This window comes from Cystoisospora suis, assembly GCF_002600585.1.
Source record: "Cystoisospora suis strain Wien I chromosome Unknown contig_844, whole genome shotgun sequence".
Classification (NCBI taxonomy): Eukaryota; Apicomplexa; class Conoidasida; order Eucoccidiorida; family Sarcocystidae; genus Cystoisospora; species Cystoisospora suis.
In genome coordinates, this window is record NW_027153645.1 from 9139 (window position 1) to 29525 (window position 20387).

General features: G+C 50.5%; 5 protein-coding genes across 5 annotated transcripts in view; 2 read left to right on the plus strand and 3 right to left on the minus strand.

Annotated features, from left to right (window-relative positions):
• The window catches only part of CSUI_002031 (uncharacterized protein), a 10407-nt gene extending 9102 nt beyond the window's left edge, over positions 1-1305 (minus strand). Inside the window, exon 1 of the mRNA XM_068062233.1 lies at positions 1-1305. This exon is cut by the window's left edge and continues 265 nt beyond it. The gene's annotated coding sequence lies outside the window, so the exon portion shown is untranslated.
• A 2779-nt stretch (positions 1306-4084) lies between these two features.
• On the plus strand, positions 4085-5250 carry CSUI_002032 (uncharacterized protein; the record flags this gene model as incomplete). The annotated part of the gene is made up of 2 exons (XM_068062234.1): positions 4085-4279; positions 5107-5250. The coding sequence occupies 2 exons, from the start codon at positions 4085-4087 to the stop codon at positions 5248-5250; spliced, it is 339 nt and encodes a 112-aa protein (XP_067925788.1).
• Positions 5251-5919: 669 nt separating this feature from the next.
• Positions 5920-10280, plus strand: CSUI_002033 (uncharacterized protein). The gene is made up of 3 exons (XM_068062235.1): positions 5920-6633; positions 7044-7478; positions 8451-10280. Exons 2-3 carry the CDS (start codon positions 7244-7246, stop codon positions 9644-9646), a joined length of 1431 nt encoding a protein of 476 aa, XP_067925789.1. The 5' UTR covers positions 5920-6633; positions 7044-7243; the 3' UTR covers positions 9647-10280.
• Positions 10281-10850: 570 nt separating this feature from the next.
• Positions 10851-16014, minus strand: CSUI_002034 (prohibitin family protein). The gene is made up of 4 exons (XM_068062236.1): positions 15044-16014; positions 13899-14041; positions 12964-13209; positions 10851-11915 (listed from the first exon to the last, which is right to left on the minus strand). The coding sequence occupies exons 1-4, from the start codon at positions 15252-15254 to the stop codon at positions 11871-11873; spliced, it is 645 nt and encodes a 214-aa protein (XP_067925790.1). The 5' UTR covers positions 15255-16014; the 3' UTR covers positions 10851-11870.
• Positions 16015-17183: 1169 nt separating this feature from the next.
• Positions 17184-20366, minus strand: CSUI_002035 (uncharacterized protein). The gene is made up of 3 exons (XM_068062237.1): positions 19967-20366; positions 18979-19501; positions 17184-18201 (listed from the first exon to the last, which is right to left on the minus strand). The coding sequence occupies exons 1-3, from the start codon at positions 20201-20203 to the stop codon at positions 17708-17710; spliced, it is 1254 nt and encodes a 417-aa protein (XP_067925791.1). The 5' UTR covers positions 20204-20366; the 3' UTR covers positions 17184-17707.
• Positions 20367-20387: the final 21 nt, after the last annotated feature.

The window sequence follows — 20387 nt, forward strand, 5'->3', positions numbered from 1 at the left end:
CGGGAACACGTGAACTCCTCCACATTTGCGCTAGATCCAAAAAGTCTGAAATGGAACGGACGCTTCTGTTTTTCCCCCAGAAGAAAAGGAACGGACGGGCATCATAAACGGAGATGGATGACGAAATGTCTGCGGATCTTCTCTTGCCTCCCCTTGTAGAAGCGGAGAAAGAATCACTCGCCATGAGAGTTCAGAATTGCAACCTTGCTTTGAGGAGACATTCACAGAGGGAAAATACGTGCTCTCCCGCGCACGAACGGACACACAAAGGTTGTCCTGTCGTCACGGATTAGAAGGGTTCTGTTGCGTGTATCGAGGCCTGTGCACGAGCAACCCAGTGAAAGCAGGAAAGACGAAGGAGACAATTTGACTGCATGCACGTTGGAGAGAGGTTCGCGTACGGAAAAGCTACTGAAGGCAAGGCCTACATAAATTCATACTGAGGGAGGAGGAGATGAAATCGGAAAATTCACTTGAAATTAAGAGCAGAAGTAGACGACGAACAGAATAGGAACGACGAACGCTTCAAGACAAGAAACCATGAAATGAACGAAGAAAAGAGGAACGGGTGCGGACATGGACTAAGGAATCAGCAGCTCGGTCCTTCTCCAAGAGCTCACGCCTGGATAAGAGAGAAAAAAAATGAATAGGAGATACATGCTTTCGCCGAAAAAGCGACAAGGAGAACTAAAAAAGGACGATACTCGGGCAGAGAATTGAAGAAAGGGGTGCAAAAAAAGGAATGTCTCGGCAGATCGTTGGAGCGGCGGGGGGCGAGGGGGCAGATAACTAAGACTCTCACGTAAGACCTGCCACAGGACATATTCGGAAAGCGAACCCAGAGAAACTTCCACTCGGAAAAAAGACAACAACGTACGAAGGCATGAGAGAAAGAGAGATGGAGAGGAAAGTCGGTTTAGTGGCGGGTCAATCTGGACGACTTCCTTGGAAGGAGAGCCGCTAAGCACCCCGGAGACGACACGTAAGGCGAAAGCTGCATGCGCTGCAAGGGGTAACTGGAAACACCTCATAATCAACGATAGCAAGAGCCTGAATAGATTCCAGCTTTCTTCTACAACCGCGTCTGGTTGAAGCGAAGAAATCGGCAACGGCGTCAACTTGGAAAATGGGTGCGCCACAGCGTTTCTTGTGTTCAGATCCTGCTGCCAAAAAGATGGTACGAGAGCCTGGTGTTGTTCTTTGTCGAGATCCCTAGTTCGAAATCGTACGTCATCACATAAACACGTTTCCTCTTCACCTGCGCTTGCAGGAGTACCGCGCTGCATCCGTATGCGGGAAAAAGTCAATCATCAACGAAGGATAATCTGTCGCTCTTCTTGCCTGTTGACACGGATACTCCTGTTCCTGAAGAGCGGACAGGTGTTTTACGGGACGGCAGAAAAGCGGAGACTTCTCAAGGCTACAGTAAAAGGCAAAGGAACGAGACGCTTCATGCAGCACTCCGGGAAAGTGCAGAAAAACCCCTCATCGCGTGTCTCTACCGGCGACCAGGCGAATGGAGAGCTTTGTACGGAAGTTTGTTGATTTGTGGTGTTCACTGACATCAAGCACAAAAGAGAAGGAAACGACCCTACGGGGGTCGTTTTCGATCAGATAAATCCCATCTGCTCTGATAGGAGCGACTGCCTGTCGAAGGCCTGCTGCCCAGCAGAGCCTAGGATGCCGCTCAACATCACGGGAGTCTTTGTGGGAGAAGCTCCATCGAATTAGAGTGTTGTTCTGTGTGCTTCTTCGAAGCAGTCGGAATACCAGGCAGTTGACACGGCTCTGAGTGACAGACAGGATGACTGTCTGGTTTCGCGCTTTGCCGGGCCCCTCAAATCTACCGGTAGATACAATACGGGTACTTGTTTTTTGTGACGGGTGTACTAAGTCAACTTGTCTCAAGAGTCTGCCAAGCAGAGCGGTCACTGGCCTATCTGCCTGGTGCGCACCGCAGCACACAGCTCCAGCAAATGCACTGTCCCAGACGAGGCTGGCCGTACACCTGAAGTTCTCCCAAGCTACTCCTACAGATTCTTACAGACAGGCGCAGAAAATTTCGGGACGATTTCGCTGCTCGACTAACTGGAAAAGCTAAGTTGTGGTGCCTGTCTTGCAGCATTGTCTCCGCAGCAAAAACCGCCACAACAGGCCCCTGAACAATTGTGACCGCTCGTTGGGTACTGCTAAGACGTTGGAGCTCGCTTTTCGTTCAAAGCCAAGCCAAGAGTGTTCTTGCGCACTGGACTCATTTCAAACAGACACTTTCGAACTCCGAATGAGGACTTGCGATGGGCGGTGTAGACTGTCCGTAATTGCCCAGAAGCAAGTTAAACTGTTGGCCGTCGTTCCTTTCCTGGTATTGGAAAGCGGCGCGCCCGCCATGCGTTCACGAAGATCAGCAAGCAATACGTGGAAATAAGCTCGCATGAGACTCCCGTACACACTGAAATAGAGTGCCTCAGTTCAAGGAGCTTGAGGCCATGAAAAAAGAGCTGCTTGCCGAAACCCCCAGGCTGACTCCCTCTCTGTGAGAGCACTTCCTCCAACAGGGTGCTGATAGGGCTCACACGACATTTGTTGCCGCCCATAGCATGCGACGTGACCACATATCTACCACTAAAAGAATGAGGGGCCGCCGCTTGGCTCTCTCACCGTCCCAAGCTTGTTCACTGGATATTGCGTGTATGTCTCCTCTGGAGCGTGTCCGGCTACTTACTTTTCAGCACACACCTGCAAAAGCTCGCGTCGCCGGATGCGGTACGCCACACAGGGCCTCTCTAAGTATGAGCGGCTAATAATGAAACTCCGACGTGTACCGCACATAGAATGGCACTGGGCACCTGTGTCCGAACGAGGGAAATGGAGTGACCTGGCAATAAGCAATCGTCCATTACGTCCGGTGACAGATGTGCTCAGTCGTTTTCCCAGCATGGGAAGAAACCCCTCCTCCCTCAGGGCTCCGATCTGACTATCCGGGGGTTACGAGGTTTACAGGCAAAGAAGGCTGGCTAAGCAGTACGCTGTAACAACACCTGACAAGCCGTAACCAAGTTGATACTTCACTGCGCTTCCCGACTCCTGACACTGCATTAGGTGTGCGCACAAGGATAACCCTTTGTCCACGGGCGCTTTTTCGACAACGTCGCTGAGAAGGCCTACCGGGACATATGTTTTCAAGCTGTCCGAAAGAACACATGCAAGATCGTGGTTTGATGGTGTGTGGCGGCTGCTTTTGACCTTTTTAGAAACAAAAGGAAAGGAATGTCAAAGGAAATGAGTTGTGAATCTCCAGGCGTGAAAGAAGTCGCAATGACGGCAGATCATTCCGACTCAGCACAGGAGTTCCCAAAACCTCAGAGTGCGTCTTCCAGGTAGTACGCTGTCTGTTCTTTCCCCTGGCACCTGCCAAATGCATCAGCATCGCGGAACTCTGGTCGGCGTACCATGTGCTCTACTAGCGCCTTACTGCGTAATTTTCCAAACGACCACGAGCCCAACGTAGCCCCGGGCCAGCGGGGAAACTGGACGAACCTCCGCCACACTGTGTTCCATTTCGTACTGCGTTTTCATTCCCCGGTCAGGGAATTTCTGTCGCAAAGCTCCCTTCCTTCACGGAGTTCTTCGCAAGGACCCGAGAGCTGACGCGGGCCAGTCAGTCCTTCTTCAGACGCCACCTCAACAAAGGTTCTCGCAACCACAACGCCCCGAGTCTCGCTCTTGCTACAAACAGGACAGGCTTCCCTCTCGAAAATGGCTTCTCTGTTCTGCTGTAATGTTCCTGCTTGAAAAGCAATGGCCGCACACCAAACCTGAACTACTTCCCGTTTCATAATATTCCCAGAGCAGACAAACTCCGCAGTTGCAGAACCATTCCAGTGAGCCCGTGAACTTCAGGGACTGACAGTCGACCCTGGAAAATCCAGACCTCCCCAGGAGGGCAGAAGGTGTGACTCCTTGAAAAAAACGACAAAGTCGAAGTGTGCTTGGAGTGCGGGGCAGCATGACGGAGCACGGACACACTGAGATACAAGACGACACAACACCGTGTCACACCAATCCGAAGCTGATTTCACCGCTGATGGCGACATCGGATCCCACCGTGCCGCCAACACGACTGGACACTCAGCCACATATTTTCATGCAGCTTTACGGCGAGGAAGACGCGAAGGTGCTCAGGCCTTCAAAGTCTGTTGGTGCGCAGTCAGGGGGAAACGTCAGGACGAACCCACGTCCTACACCCGCGCATAGGCTGGGTGGTCAACAAACAGCGGAGGTGAGAAGGAAGGGGTCTTGCTCAACGAATGCATACACAGAGAAGTAGAAGCGTTCATGTCCGGCCCGACTCTGATTCCACACGAACTGTTGCCTGTCTAGGCAATTGTATCGCAGCTGGAGGTTACCTCGGTGTGAGAGTACGGTCGCGTTCTCAATGTTTGCCCACACCTTCTCCCTCCTTGACCTCTTCACCAGCCGCAAGCAGGAGAGGAAGCAGAACATATTCTCGCGAGAATGAACAGTACGCTAAGTAGGGGCAAGAACCCCGCTGGCGGGTAAATTCGTTCCCTCTGCAAGTGCGCGAGCTGAACTTCTGATTCGAAAGCATATTTGGGACTTCACTCCGTGAATCAGTTCATCGTTAATACCTTTCTCTTCTTCCTGGGGACTGGCGTCTTCCTACCTTGCTTAGACGGACAAGGTGCCTCCTTGGAGGACACGGTTGCTGTGCCTTCCTTCTTCGGCTCCCGTCCGCAATAGCTCCGGTGTACAGGAGTAAATGCAGTGTACGTACACCTCCTCTGCTGCGCAGCAATCTCCCCCATGCGTGACATACAGTAGGCGGCAGTTCTCAGTTTTCCTCACTCCCCTGGAAGCCTTTGCCCGAGACTCTTCCTGTGCAAAGCTTTTCCAAATCATCTAAGCGGGCACGCTATACAACGAAGAGTCTTTGCGTTATGATAGACAGAAGAAACGTGACCAGCGGAGTATTCATCCCTTCTCTCTTCTAGCGGCTGACTTTAGTAGGCCAGGCCGGGGTCCGGACTCGCCTGATTGTAGTATTTGTGGATTCCAAGTGTCTTTCTTCTTCATCCTTCTCCGCAGGTTGTTCTACTCTACAGCAGCCTGGCAGCGCTGCATCGGGCCTCGTTCGCATCGCGACGGGCCTTGCATCTCCTCCTATGCAAACAAGTGGACTTCTATGTTATTGACGCTAACATGGATGTCGGTCCTGGTATGTCACGCTAGGCTGTTCTGTTAGGCTATCGGCTCGTTTTGATGCGTTGGAACTGGGCACGTTTATACTGGCAGACGCGCACACGCCCTCGGGATAATGTCCTTGCACGGGGCCGACGTACCCCGTGAAAAGTTCGAGCCATTCACCTGTCTCAAGAGACGGACACAGAAGGAGAGGCTGAGGCACCAGAGTATACTCTTGATCTGACATTTCAGGGAGTAGTTCAAGTTTTCTCTTGCTGCACGGAAATCTCCCCCACACTCCTCATCCCTTGCTAGTGATCAGTATCAGTATACTCGGGACGATGTGGGAAGGCAGCCCGCCTTCTTGTGCTTTCGCTGCTGTTTGGCTCTCTTTCCCCTGTGTTTTCATTGCTGAAACATATTGGTCGTTTTTCTTCCAGATGTTCTCCCTGATCGTCAGTTTATCCTGGGCTGGCAAAGACGCGGACTGCTACGACTGGGAAAGGGACCGGATTCCTTAGGCCGTATGTCAACAACCCAGCTCGTTTCTGATGCTGGAAGGAAATATACTTTTCAGTGCGTCTTCGTCTCGATCACTTGAAACAGGGTACACCCTTCTGAGTGCGCGGCAGGACAGAATCTTCGAGCTTCGTACGGAAATAGTTCAGATGCCCGATGGCCCCGCTTCAACCTGCTGTAACACTCAGAGATATATTTTGATACGGTCGCCACGGGTTCTCTTTCCACGAACGATTTTCCGTCCGTCTTGTTGACACTGCTTCTCGCACTCTCTTTCTCTCGTGAGTATACCTTTCTTGTATAGATCAGGAAACACCGTATAAGAAGTCGATTGAAATTCCTTCCTGACAGCCGTCGACACGGTTCCAGCACCCGTTGTTCTTTCACTCTTGGTACAGAGCACGCTTTGAATGACATGCAAACGGTTGGCAATCAGCTCATAGCGAGGTCTGCAAGAATCGACAGATTTATCAGGAAAGCACGGACAGAAACTGCCACCATCTCTTCGTCCTTCTTCCACATTTCCTGCCTCCGCAGCTGCAGCACGAAAGTTGCTACATGTGACAGGCAGCATGATAAGAACAAGCAACAGGGCACTACTAACGCTGCATGCAGGTTCTGAGAAGAGATGCATGGCGTTAGGGTAATCGTGTCGTTATGGAGTATGGTAGCTGAAGTCCACGCTTGAAGGCTGGGCGGGAAGAAGCTGCTTGAGAGCCTCCGCGTGGGCTATTCACGATTCTCGCTGCTTCTCTATGTACGTGGAGGGAGGTATCTAGGCTGGGTGAGTCTTCCTGGGGTTGCCGTGTGTGATTTCTCCAATTTAAGCGGAAGTCCCTCAGGTGTTCATAGATGGCGTCCTGATTGGAGACGACCAGGCCCTTCAGGATCTCGAAGATGACAACGTTCTCAGTAAGTGGAAAGAAAACAGGAAGCCTAATCGGTCAGTGGAGCGTCGCTGCATGACCCCTGGCGAGACACCCTCTGGCATGCGAGTGATCTGCTGTACGCACCCTGAGGGCGACGGTAGCCGTTGACGAGCATGAGAAATTAAGCGTTGAGCCCCGCCGTTGTCGGACCGCATTACATTACAACGGAAGTATGGCTTACATGGGCGCAGTGGGTTCCGGCTCACTGTATCTCATCATAATCGTCATAGTTACACATCATTTAGGACCGAATGATCTGAAGGGAAAGAACGCACTCTACTCGGTCTAACAGGGCAGAAAGAAGGGCTGAATAGCTACCTCGTTAACCTCAAGCGGATGGGAACGACTTCAGGGAAGCAGTACATTCTTTGTTGCACACCTTCATTTCTGCAGATGACGTGCTCCGAGGCGTCACATGTCCACGGTGTTTTTCGTCTGCTCGTCGCCCCGCCTGTCGAACAGCGGTCGTCTCTGGATCCTCACCATCATCGTCATCTGCTTCTCTCCCTGATGAGGGAGGCCCCGGGCCCTCAGCAGTACTACCTGAGCGACAGAATGCCGAGGCTCAGTCCAGGGGCCATCCAAAGAAGCTCATGAAAAACTGCTGTGCCAGACGGGCGGGTGAACGATGTAGAGATTGTGGTACGAGTTTTATAAGGATGATCAGTCCTGAAATGCTACAAGGGCCTCCTGGCAAAGACACAATGTTTGATCAAGAAGAGGAGGAGACAGGATTGACGTTGTCCGACGATGATGTGGATAGCGTTGTGTATGGAGTACTACCCCTCGTAGACAGAGGAATGCAACGCTGGCCTGACTTCCAACACGGTGAGTAGAACCCTGAGAAAAGAGAATCTATATTATATATCCTAAGCTTCCTTCTTATTGGTTCTTCTTCGAGAGCTGCTAAAAAGCTTCGTTATGAGTGGGAGCTATCATCTCTCTACACCTGGTCAGGAGTATTAGCAACCAGAGCCACGAAAGGAGGGACATCAGACTACTAAACACATTTCAGGGGGCATAGTCTGCAAGACTCGTCAAGGTAGCGATTGCTGCTGCGGCCAGTGCGATCCATCAGTCAACGATAAAGCGAAGACGTACATGCTGACCATTCCAACCATCCCGAGATGTCATTCGTTATCTGTCTTTGGAGCTGATTGGGTTTTCTCCTGAAACTTACATAGATACATCAAGTGCGGTGGGGTGGACGGAAACATCGAAAAAGAAATAACTCTTCCAAGTTCGTAGTGGCTTTTCTCTTTTTTTGTTGGTTGTTCTTTCTGTTCACCCTTTGCCTCCTAGCTGCTGGACCGCGAAGACCACAGACGTGTCTTAGCTGGAACACAAAGGGCCGTCGACTGGAACATTTTCCTCTACTGAGCTGTGTAGTCGGGTGAAGGAACCAGATCTTTCTGCTGTCAATCTTTCCTGATAGCAGAGAATCGGAAGTCACATAAACTTACCCTATTGCTGGATTGCGTCCTTCTCTCACCGCTTTCTTCCTTTTCTGGTTATTTGCTATCGGCTTCTCAAGCCGGCTCTTGTGCAGCGGGAGAAGAACCGAATTGAGAAGGTATACGTACAGAGATGCCGACATATTCATACATACACAGATATTATGCAAACACGCCTTCGATACACGTAGTGAGACGCGCATATTGAGGGTCTTCCGCGAACACGTACACATGGAGGCCTCTACCTCTCCCGCACAGAGTCGTGAGGATAAGAGGTGCCTTGAGCATAGCGTGTCACGCATTTCGAAATCCCGCAGTCGTTCATTTTCTTTCTTTTTGTCTACAGGAGACACGAGAGACGCCCTTTGCACGGCAGAAGGAATAGAGCACTCAGCTTTGCTTTCATCCCCCTTAGCTCTTTCCTCTCTTGGTGGTGCTACAGACGGTCGTGGTACCGGCAGTAATACCCCGGGTCATAAGAGCTTTCGCTCGTCTTTTTCTTCAGCTGAAACCTCACCAAAGTCCTGCCGTTCGCTACCTTCTTCTCTCTCTCCTTGTTCTTTATCCTTCCTTGAAGTTCCCCATGAAAATGGGTCTTGGAGGACGGGAGAAGATGATGAAGTGCTAGAATTTCCAGGCGACTTTGGAGAGGACAGACGAAGCATCCCAATTAGACATGTAAAGCCGCCGCACTGTGGGAAGAATACAGAACACCTTCCGGCAGCTGAGGTCCCTCGCTGTCTGGCGCCGCCTCATGTCCTTCGAGCGTTTGCTCGTGTGTGGATCAAAACAGATCAGAGGGATAACAAGCAAGTGCAAATCGACGAAGAGTGGTCGAGACGTGAAGGAGAGAAGAATAAAGACACCTGCTCTACGGACGGCTCCTCTCTCCAGTATGGAAAGAATACACCGCGGACGGCAGGGACGAGGCAGAATCAGGTATCGGGGACAATAGGAAAACCAGACTGGCTCACCCAGCAGGCACTGGAGGGAGAACCGTTCAATCCTCTTCTCAACAGGAATGTGGAACATCTACACTCGTGTAGTGAGGGAAACCATCTGAAAGATACCCCAGGAGGAGGAGAAACAGAAGACGACGCTGGATGTACTACTATACCCGATGACGAGGAAGAGGGTATTGACGTCCTCCCGCCTATAGCATCAGACATTTTGAAGCAGCCTTCCTATTCCCCGTTTTCTTTCTTTCCATCGTCCCTCTCGTCGGTTTCTTCATTCAGACATTCCAGTATGGAACCTATCACAAGTCGAAGATCTGTTTCCCTCGCGACTTCCGCCTCAGGAGAGTATGGGCCTGTGTCCAAACCGACTGACAGCTACCTCTATGAGAAGACGACTAGTACTGCTTTTCCTTCTCCCCCGGGTTGTCTTCTTTCCTCCACCCCCTCCTTCGTTTCGTATTCTTCCCCTCTTGCTGTTCCGTCGTCATCTTCCTGTTCACCCGTTACTCCCACACCGCTTGCCCGCGTGGGGAAGTCATTCTCCCGCGAGGAGACGTTCCCGCAGCTCGGGAAGGCAGCCTGATACTCTTATTTCTCTCTTCGTTTTTCGAGGTCACATAGTCTAGCCAGAAGGAGCACCCAAAACGACATGCCACTGGTTCTTTACATGATGAGCAGTCTATCTCACTGTTTCCTGTCTGCACGCCGTGTGGCTGTTTCGCATCACTGCAACCCGTCCCTCGGAGATTCCTGTATGTAACCAGCCAAAGGACGGCGTGGCACCCACTGTTACAACAAGAGGGTCTTCCACGGCCCTCTGGTTAGGGGCCTTTCTGGGAGATGTGATGACACGCTTCCGAGTTAACAAAATCTTGCTGAAAGAAAGATGGCGTCTAAAGCTTTTCACTTAGCCACGGGTAATACAGTTGAGTCTCTAGCACCATAGCGGGCTCCTCACAGTGCGTACCGAGGAAGAGCCACGTCACCGCCCGTCGTCTTTCTGCCTGGAACAGGCCCTCTCACTATCGAGAGCTAGGAAGAGACCGCTGGCAGCTAGCAGGTAGACGTAAGAAAAGACAGAAAGAAAGGAACATGGTTTCAAATTGTCAAGAACATGACTTCTGGAATGGCCTTTATCTAAGTGTCTCGTGTGGATGCTGCAAGTGTTAAAGAATGACTCTCGTTGCTGCGCATTCCCAGCTTTCGTCATTGGTACTCCAGTGCTGTGGCATTTACAGTCGCAGAGTGAACTCAGAAGAATTCTTTGCTTATAGTGAGAGCCAATCTCCTCATCAACACGAATTCGACAATGTGCTCTTGAGTACATACAGTCAGTAGGATAACTGCATTGCTTGGTTTACACATTCTACATGTGTACCGATGCTACACAGTCCGTAATGCAACTATCTTCATTGGAAAGCATGGAACCTGGGACAGTCTGGGTGCCCACCGTTCTCAGGTGTTTATCCGGACTGCTGACCAACGATGCGACGCCTACACAGCGTCTAGCGAACGAAGTCAGACTATTCAAGCCTGGCGTACACTGTCAAGAACTCGTGTGGCGAACAGGCCACTCCCATACCCGAAGTGTCGGCGCCCCCGGTACAGTGGGCGCGGCGGCTAACAGACAGCGCCCTCCGTCATTGTCTCTCCTGTTTTCCTGCGTCGATCGTGGACACATGCACAAACCATTTAGAAACGCAACTGATACTATCCTGCATCCTTCGAAGGAAAACGACGAACGCGAATCTGAGATTTACCACAGTGACAAACTTCACTAAAACTTTGCAAAATCGAAGAAAGTTCTCCATGTTGAATGACAAGTATTTCTTTCCGGACGCACTATTTGAGCTTCCTTGCTCCAAGAAAGGGTAGAAGGATTGGATCCCTGCTATTTCTCCCTGAGAGTCAAGCCCTTAAACAAAGACATACTCCCCGGCATATTTCTTGGTCTCAGCAGAGGAAATTCCATCGTTGCTGAGAACCCTGTAACGGACGGAAAGTTGTTTTCTCTTTAGACGAAGTGCAAGAGATGAAAGTCTTTTCTTTCTTTTGAGAAGAAGGTAGACAGCCACAGTAGAATACCAAACACATAGCCATACGGAAAGAAAAAGACAAAAGAACCAAGTGAAAAAGAAAACAGGACGAGAGAGTCTCAGTAGCTGTATGGCCGACAGGTGCTCACATATACATGTGGCGGACATAGACATGCCGCACACCAGGACCCTGAGAGGCACTGGTTCGTCACCTGGCGTATCTCTGGACACCGGATGCTTTAGTGAAAATCAAGATAGACTTCGCGCCCTGCATACTACTACAACAGATACTCCCATACACACACCATCTTGTCTCCGGGGTGTCAGCTTTACTGCCTCCCTGTTTTTTCCGTCTCGGATGACATAAACATCCCCCCGTACAAACCCGATTTCTCCTCTTCTCGTACGAGTCCAATCACGTTACCCCTCGCATGCCAAACACGATGCCATCAGCAACCCCCGATCCAATGCCCCCCTTCTTTTCGTTCAGAGGGCTCCTAGGAAGAAGGAAAACCAGGCGATTGACGGAGAACAAACGTAGGAACGCTGCTGTGCTGTTTCGTCTTCCTCTCGTCTCACGTTGATTGTACCAGCTTCAGGGTCGTCTCATTGGGCCGGTCGGCACGTCGATTTCTGAGAACCGGTGCCTAGCTATTGTTTTGGCATACCAGAAAAAGACAGTTGAAGGAGAAGAGAAAGAAGACGGGATCGAAGGCCTTTGCCCATTGAAAAAGCACGCGAAACGGCTCTTCATCGATCTTTTCGTGGTAGTCAATCATCATCATCTTCATCATCAGGGTTTCGAAATAGAACACTCTGGAAAACAGCGAACAAACAAAGCAGCTTTTTTTCTCCTGAAGTGTCGCACTGAATGGAAAGACTGGTTTCACAGCGAACCTGGTGGGGAGGCCCTCTCGATACTAGACAGAGTACAGGCGCCTGAACGGTCGCTATCAGGGCATCGAATGGCCTCGGCACGAGGCCGCGCTGTCATCTCGCATCATCGCACACATTAGCGCTGCTCTTCGTCCGTCGATAGATTGACCAAGCGACCGGCTGTCAGTACGTCTTCTTTTTCTATAAAGAAAAACCTCAAGATCTCTTTGGGTTCAAATTGCCATAAAACGTACTACAACGAGGAGAACTTCGAGCAACGATGGACAGCGAACTCGAGCTACTCAATCTCTTCGAAGGCTTCCAGATACTGGTGGACAGAAGCAACACTGTAACAACACTCAAGCAATGAGTAAACCTTCTCCCAGGGTATCTCCGATGGAGCTGACCAGAGTGCTGATTTGACCGAGGTGTCATCACCATGTAAAAGCGTCAGTCTCAACTGAGTCAGATATGCATACGGGCACTGAAAGTAGAGGTACAAAGACGAAGTTTCTACATAGACGTATCGTCGTGTGATACCGCATACTGGTGTTACAATGGAGGATTATCAGGACACATCTTTGCAGCGTAGCCGAGAGGATAAGAGACTTTATCGTCCACATGCTAGGGATAGCCGAATCACATGCAGCGTGAAGAAGAAGAACCTGTTTCGTATTCATGTACGCGGAAGGCTGCTTTCCAACTATTTCAGTACAAAGCAGTCAACAAAGACCGCGCCTCGAGAGCTATTTTTGCGGTGTGATAGAGGAGACGATTCACAATGATAGCAAGAATACGGTGACCTTGCCTAGTCATTACCTGTGTGTATGGAAAGACCCACAAAGGCTCTCAAAACTCTACAGGTACGGTACTATGAATGATCGAGTCTTATGTCTACGCTTGTTCCCCATCGCCTTTCATGAAAGTCACACTATAAGCACAATGCATGCAAAAACATTTATTTGTCTCTTAAGTTACAGAGACATACGACTTCCGTCAAGATGATTTTGTGAAAGGCCGCAGCATCTTGAAACCTGGCAACAAGATCATCAACAATCTTGTCTGTGTTTTCGTCATTCTTGACCAGCTCAGCATAGGTATGCTCCTTGATAACGCTCTTTAAGTCGATGTTCAGTTCTTCATTTAGAAAAGCGCGCCCGAATTCACGGCCGAACCGCAGGTAGATTTCAGGGATAAAAGCAATCTTTGGCTGCAATCGAACTCTCACGGCCGCCTGCCATAGAAGAAAACATGGAGAAGACTACAGAATGACCCACTTCATCTGTCTTAAAGAACCTGAAGAAAACCTCTAAGAAGTCACAACAGATGACCAGCGCAGAAGGGCGTGAAGAAAGCCTCTACGGGGCCTGGCCCTCTTCATGAGTGAGCAGGGAAAAGACGAGCATATAGCATGCTCATATTGGAAGAGAACCGTGCTTGTGAAAGACTAGTATCTATAAAAGTGTATACAGAGAGAAGACACACTCTACCAGGAGCCTAACTCGCACCAGTAACGACCATATGAACGAGAGCTAATACCACGAAGGGAAGAAGACGTACTCTCCTCAAAGGGAAGAACACGACAGAGAAGACGTAAACCTCACCCCGTATGTGTCTGCTGTCCCCGGCTCCTTCCTCCTTGTGTTTGGTTTTCGTCCGTTCATCCGCTTTTCAAACACCATCTGTCCGTCTCATGACAGATGATAAGCCCCACACAAAAAGACAAATCTGTACGACATCCCGCGAGACAGTGGCAGGTTGATTCACACCAAGCGCAAAGCCGAAAACAGGAAGTAAGAAAGGTCATGGCAAGTATGTTGGCGCCGCGGAACTTTTTGAACCATTGGAAATCGTGGGAGAAACACACTTCTACTTAATGCAAATGTCTTCTATTTCCCGGTTCCTCTTTAAGAAGCTCTTTACCTCTACTTCCTTGTTGTCTTTTGTAGTGTATATACGCCTCAGCTTCTTGTATGCCGGCATGACGCGCATAGTTACGGGTTTGTGATAAAAAGGGAGGAAAGGGACCACCGCCTCCTCTTCCCATAAACCCGGACTGATGGTGCCTGGAGAGAGGAGGAAGACAAAGCAGATGCCTTGTAAATGAGGTATGGTTAGACCTAAAGCAGTGAAGATGAGAGGGTCAACTTGCCGCGGAATGCTCGTAACTTTGTTGCATCCTTGTTCATACACGGGGGCGATACAGCCATCTATTTGTATCCGTCTGCCTGTCTATCTATAGATCCATCACGACTGGGAGGGATTCACAGAGAAGCGGAAAAAAGATTACTTTTCGTACCCTTTCTGGCTAAGTTCATTAAGCAAAAAGAGAATACCCGAGAACCTCACCAAATACAAGAAGCCGTTCCAGGCTTCCGTTCAGCCACGCGACCGCGTTATCAGAGGAACAAGGAAACAGAGATTCTCTTTCCTCAATTGAAGAGACCCTAACGGATAAGGCAACGCGTTTAAAGGTTTTCTACCCCTGCGTAAAGATGTGTATTATCAGCGACAGCTGAGGTAGAGTCCTCCAAGAGAAAAAACTGGTAGTTAAGTGGCGAGTCATGACTCCTTGTACCGATACTGCAGTACCTAGGACAGAATCACAGCTATTGCGCCCACCTGTGGAATCTTTTCTTCATGAGAGACAAAATTCTCGGATATAGACTCGTAACACTTCTCTAAGAACTCTCTCCGCTTTGAGAACAAGGCCAAGACACCAACGTGTAGGGGGAGTCCTTACGGGCAGAAATCATAGTAGCACTGAAAGCAACCTATTTATTAGACACGAAGATACGAATAGGAAAAAAAAAAACAGTGTAATACTAAAACCGAAGGAAGCGATTTCTGTACAGCAATGTAGCCACAGGTACTCTCAAAACAGTGACAAAGAGAGTTTTGGACGTGAATGGGAGACATCTACATAGACACCGGGGAACAGAAGGGTTCACTAGGGATGTCGGTAGACCATCGCAAGTTACATGCGTACGTGCCATCTGCGTGAGACGCAATAGTCAGTTAGGAGGTCTGAACAGAGATGTACACGGCATAGCGGTTGGCGGACATACCATCCCTGTATTGAAGAAAGCCCACATACCCCCCGGGGATACGCTTCCCACAAGACCAGAGTGTCCCAGCGACTAGAACTGTCCCTACCAGAACCCTAGCATTTTTGCTTTTTTCGGGATTCCAGTCACCGAAAAAACCCCGAAGCTTGTGTCGTACTGCGCGCCACGGGGAGCCCTGAGCTCCCCCTGTTGAAGGCCGGAATAATACCATCGTCGGAGTTCTTCGAGGCAAAGAAACGTTCAGAAAAGGAGGTGGTGAAAGGAAAGAAAGGACAAAGGAGAGGGACAAAAGAGAGACGCTCCGTGCCAGCGAGGCGGGCCAAGTGAAGTAGTGCAGAAGAAAAAGGTTTACGAGCCCGAGGAGCGCAGAGTGAAAAAACAGGGAGCCCAAGAAAAACAGACAGCAGAGAAGAAATGAGAAACGTGAGTAAGGAAGGAACACCAGCCCGACGTAATGGACGTACCCAGGCAGCAGCGGGAAAGACAGAGAATTGCAGGACGGTAGGGACTTCAGAGCAGAACACACAGATGTGACGAGCGACACACAAGAAAAAGAGGGCACACTCGTAGACCATGTCCTCCAAGTGGGCTCACCCCGCCATGATTTCTGTCAAGAGTGAGAATCACCGCCGTCCAACAGACACTTCGTGCTCACGTACCTCCGCCGCGACAAGACCTCTGCCCGAAGACAGTACGCGCATTTAGAAGTTTCCTGTATTAAGAAATGCTGTCTCGACACAGCGCTGGCCGGCCACCGTCAGCGGCGACTTCACTACGGACGGAGAGCGATCGTAGGAGAGATAGCCTTCTGCGCGCCCGGGAGCAAAGAACGAAAAATATCAGTTGTGCTCTTCCGCAAGAGAAAAGCGCTAACCAAACCAAGCAAGGTTTCAGGGCGCTTAGGGGCTTCCAGCATGCCTAAGTGAAGTCTGAAGTGGTCAGACGAGAGCAGTCGAGAACAGTCTAGGTCCTCGCCATGCAATGGCCCAAGGAAGAACAAAGAGAAAAGACATGTGCATGCACAGCGTAGGCTGGGTAGATATTGCTGGAGGCCCGTGTGTACCTTCTTCCAAACAGAAAATCCATATATACAAAGTTTGCTTTCCACCACCCGGGGTCTGGTGACTATACTGAAGACGACGGTGCTGCACGCAATTGTAGGAGTTGATACTAATAAGCGCAGTGTGGTTGTTGGCCCCGTGGGACTCCTGTGACGTACAGCCTCTGCGGCGGGTGCGAGAGCCTCACGAGTACGCGCTCTCTGGCTGACGGACTAACTGGCAATTTTTTAAGGCCAGCTTGACTGGGCTATGCCTTCTCACTGCAATCTGTGTCTGAGCTTTGTCGTCCGCTTCGGGTATCATCTTGGGCATATGTAAGTAGGTGACGCTTAACCCAGTCAACTAGTAAGCTACATCGCACGACTGGAACAGGGGCGAAGCTCTCGTGCCAGCGGTGCTGTCTTGCGTTACCTTGTGTACCAACATGCTGTGAGAATCTCAGCAGTCCGCACAGCAGTGGCATTGCCGTTCTTACGGGCACGAATAGTCAGTCTGCTATTACTCGTAGGAGCTCTCTTTTCTACGTTGCTCTCGTCTTACTGTCGTGGTGTGTAATGCCTTTGCAATGAAGATGTGTTGCCACGGCACACGCGGTGCAGTGAGCGCCGTGCTCTAGTCATGAAGCAATATGTCTTCCCCGCCGGGCACTGTGCTATGCGATGCCGGCTCTACTGGGGCGAGTGTCGTGCAGGCCCCGCGGGATCGGATGGGGGGCCGGACAGTTGAGAAACGTGAACGACAAACCCCACGTAGTGAGGTCAGTCGGGAGAGCTGTATCCCTGCTCCGCGGACTATGCGGGATGTAAAACAAGCATCACACTAGCTTTTTCTTTAGAGTGTGCTCTCCTAGACAATGCCGATGGTCATTTCTGTTTGATGCTGCGCCAACTCATCACCCTGTTTTGTTTTGTCTTTCTGTCGCGATACGTGGGGGCGTGTCTACGCCTCCTGTAGTTTTGCCCTGAACTCTGGTCAGCTGTCATGGCTGTTCCCTCACGTTACTAAAACAACGCGGACACAATGTTTTGATCAAGAATCAACAGCCTCGTGAATCTTCTCAAAACAATCGACATCACTTCGCGGGACCACCAAGAGGCGCGGCACGTCTTTCTCATCGTACCACTTGTTTGCGGAAGAGGAGGAAGAGACCACGGACTTTTTACCAGCTCGCTGATCAACATTCTGGCCCCCGCACTGATGCCGTAACCCTCTGCCCCACACAGGTGCATCCTCCGAAGAAACCGAGAGAAACTCTAAAACATATCCAAGGTTTTCTATTCCCGTTTTCAACAGATCAAGACTACTTCCTTACATTGCGGTACTCATATACACACATACAGGTATGTATCGGAACTCGAGAGCAACTTCGTGGTCAACGATTCATTCTCGCCGATCACTGCTACTGCCTTACACTTCCGCTTACAGACACACATGTGTGTATATGTTACTAGAAAAAGCAACCTGGACCTGCTGAACCGACTCGGCCCCAAATTCGCAAAATTTCCGGACAGCGGCAAATGAGGGCTGTCCGCCAAATTTCTCTCTCGCGGAGCACCTGACGTCCGCAGTCGAATGCAACTCCTGTCGGAATCCAAGTCGTAACTCACCATACAGCCATTCTGAAAGCCGAATAAAGTACCAAACCAAGTGCGGCATAGAGCAGGGGTCCGCCCCGATATCCCCTGGCTCGGACGTTTTCAAGCAGGACATTCAGATCGAGGAGCACCTGAAGAGAAGTGGCCGCTACGTCCTGTCGGCCCAGTAAGCGGTTCCGTCTGTAGACTCTTCGGACGTCGTCCGTCAGAGCAGCTGCGGTGACACCGGCAAAGACTGCCAAGCCTCTCTTCTCGCCGGTGGCACAGAATATGGTGGCTTCGAGTCGGGCCGCGAAATGCGTCATTGTAGCTGTTACCATTTGTTCCCCAGTCTCTACTTGGACGTTCTCAGTCTCGGTGAGTGGTACTTGGTACGGGGCCACACCGCCCTCTCGGAGAGAAATATCGTATACCATTCGAGAGAACATACGTGCAAGACGTCCGCTCGACGTGAACGACTTCAGAATTTCCCGGCTTGCTCCTGCGTCCTCGAGAGAAGCAACTGAGAAGCATCACATTACAGCAATGGACGACAGACCAGGTAAGCGACCCACGTGAATTCAGCGTTACACCTGATGACACAGGATTTCGTCGTGCAGTCTTGCAGCAGCCCGTAACCTAGTATCAAACCAGGGAGCGTTCTCTGAAAACTGAACTTCTCAGTACACGACACATGCTTGCACGTCCTATGCTGACAAGGCAGTCACATCGGGGCATGGGAAACGCATTATCACCGCATGCAAAAAGTAAAGAAACTCGTGATTCTCACTGCACATATATGCGTCTCGGCTTCGAGAGAGCAAGAATTTGCTTGTCCAAAGGGCCGCGCTAAGCACACTAAGGACAAATGCTCTTTCAGAACGAACCCGCTGGACAAAAGCCTCGACAACAGCCTCAGTGTGCTTGCCGGGAACGTTCTTCCGAAAAAGAAAACACACGCCCCCCTCTCCCGCCTCTCCGTCTACTAACGAGCCCTACAGCGGGCTATAGATATTCGGAAACAACGACTACGAAAAGGTTGAAGGCAGAGACTGCATTCTGTGTACTTTCGTAACCGATCCTACCAGTGTGGTTGGACTCAGGGAAGACACTGGCTTGCTTCTCGCGCGAAGCTGTCCGATACTGTCTCACACACAGAACGCAATCTCCATTTTCACAACTACCGCTTACGTAACTAATCATACAGCTGTCATCGCAAGGGTAAACAAACGTCTTCAGTTCTCGCTTCTGGTTACAGTAAACAACACGCTGGTTTTCTTTTTTCTTTTTACAGGCTTACGGAAGAACGCAATATTAGCCGCGTAGTTCACAAGCACTCCGTTGGCATTCTTAAGATCCATCGCGGAGAGGGCCGGTTGTCCTTCAAACCTGGTACGCATCTCTAGCACAGCTGCAACTGCTGCTCTATAGTCCTCCGCATCGATCGCACTCCTCACACCGTCGAGGGCATCGACCAGCTGGAGATACTTGACAAGTATCTGGCACGATGGAGCAACTTCGTGTACATGAACGCTTGGTCCGGGATCGGGACCTACGGTACGCCCCACGTCAGGACACCTCACGCTAATGCCAAACGCATCAGTGCTGAAAGTGGAACCAATCCTTAAAGCCAGAAGCCACTTTGCAAGCGTTTGAGTCGGGATCACGACAGGCGACAACCAGGTTTCTACCCTCTGCTCTCCCGTCCAAGCCCCTCCGCGTTTGCACCGGACCAAGTCAATCAGGTAAACAAGGAAGCCGATTTGCATGGGCTCCGGGAGAGGTGGAGCAGTCATCCCCACGAGCTTCTGACTTAGGAATTGCTGTATAGTCAAACACAACAGGAGCCACGAAAACATGGGAATTGACGGGAAAATACTCAAAAACGAGCAGTGCTGTCCAAATGTTCTTCAGTCAACTCGCCGACCCGTCAGTTATATCTTGGAAAGAGGTGGACCTACGCTACCGATCAGATATGACCACACAGTGTCACGCTCGTGCTGATCTGTGTAGACACGAGTCCCTTCACAGAAGCGGACGGAACTGGGACATACATTTTGCACGTATAGAGATAATCACTTACGACCATCACAGCAGTCAAGTGTAGAACGCAGGGTGGATGAGAGACAGCAAACGCGAGTCACCGGGGCTATGCAGATCAAGCAGACATGCATCTCGTAGAATAGTCATTGACACCCGCAACAGGGTGTTCTCCACAACAAGGACACCAACACAACAGACACGTTCACCAAATATAAACATTTGACAAAGGTTGGATAATGTCCTACAAGCCTTTCGCTCTCTGTCGGTGGCCTGGAAAGCCTCTTGAAAAGTGCTTCTCGGTCAGGACATGTCCGGTCCAGCATTGGCCCGAAATCCATCGGTGGTTCCTGCGCCACGGTTCCGTTGTCAAGAAGAAGGTTACGTAGTCCCTCCCAATCAACATCATACAAAGGATCTGCGGATCGAAAAAAAAACCACCATAAGCGGTCCACTTTCTCATTCTTAGTTGAATGAGGTATCATTAAGCGGTCGTTCTTGTCGCGACTAATCCCGCGCCGACACAGAAAACGAGTCCCTGATAAGAAATATCAGGGACGGAAGTGAAAACTCATTAGCTTCGAGCTCAGCGAATATCGAGGACGGCCGGCCTCTGCTCTGTGTTCGCAACCACAGGGTACATATTGCACATCCTGTACGCTAAAGATC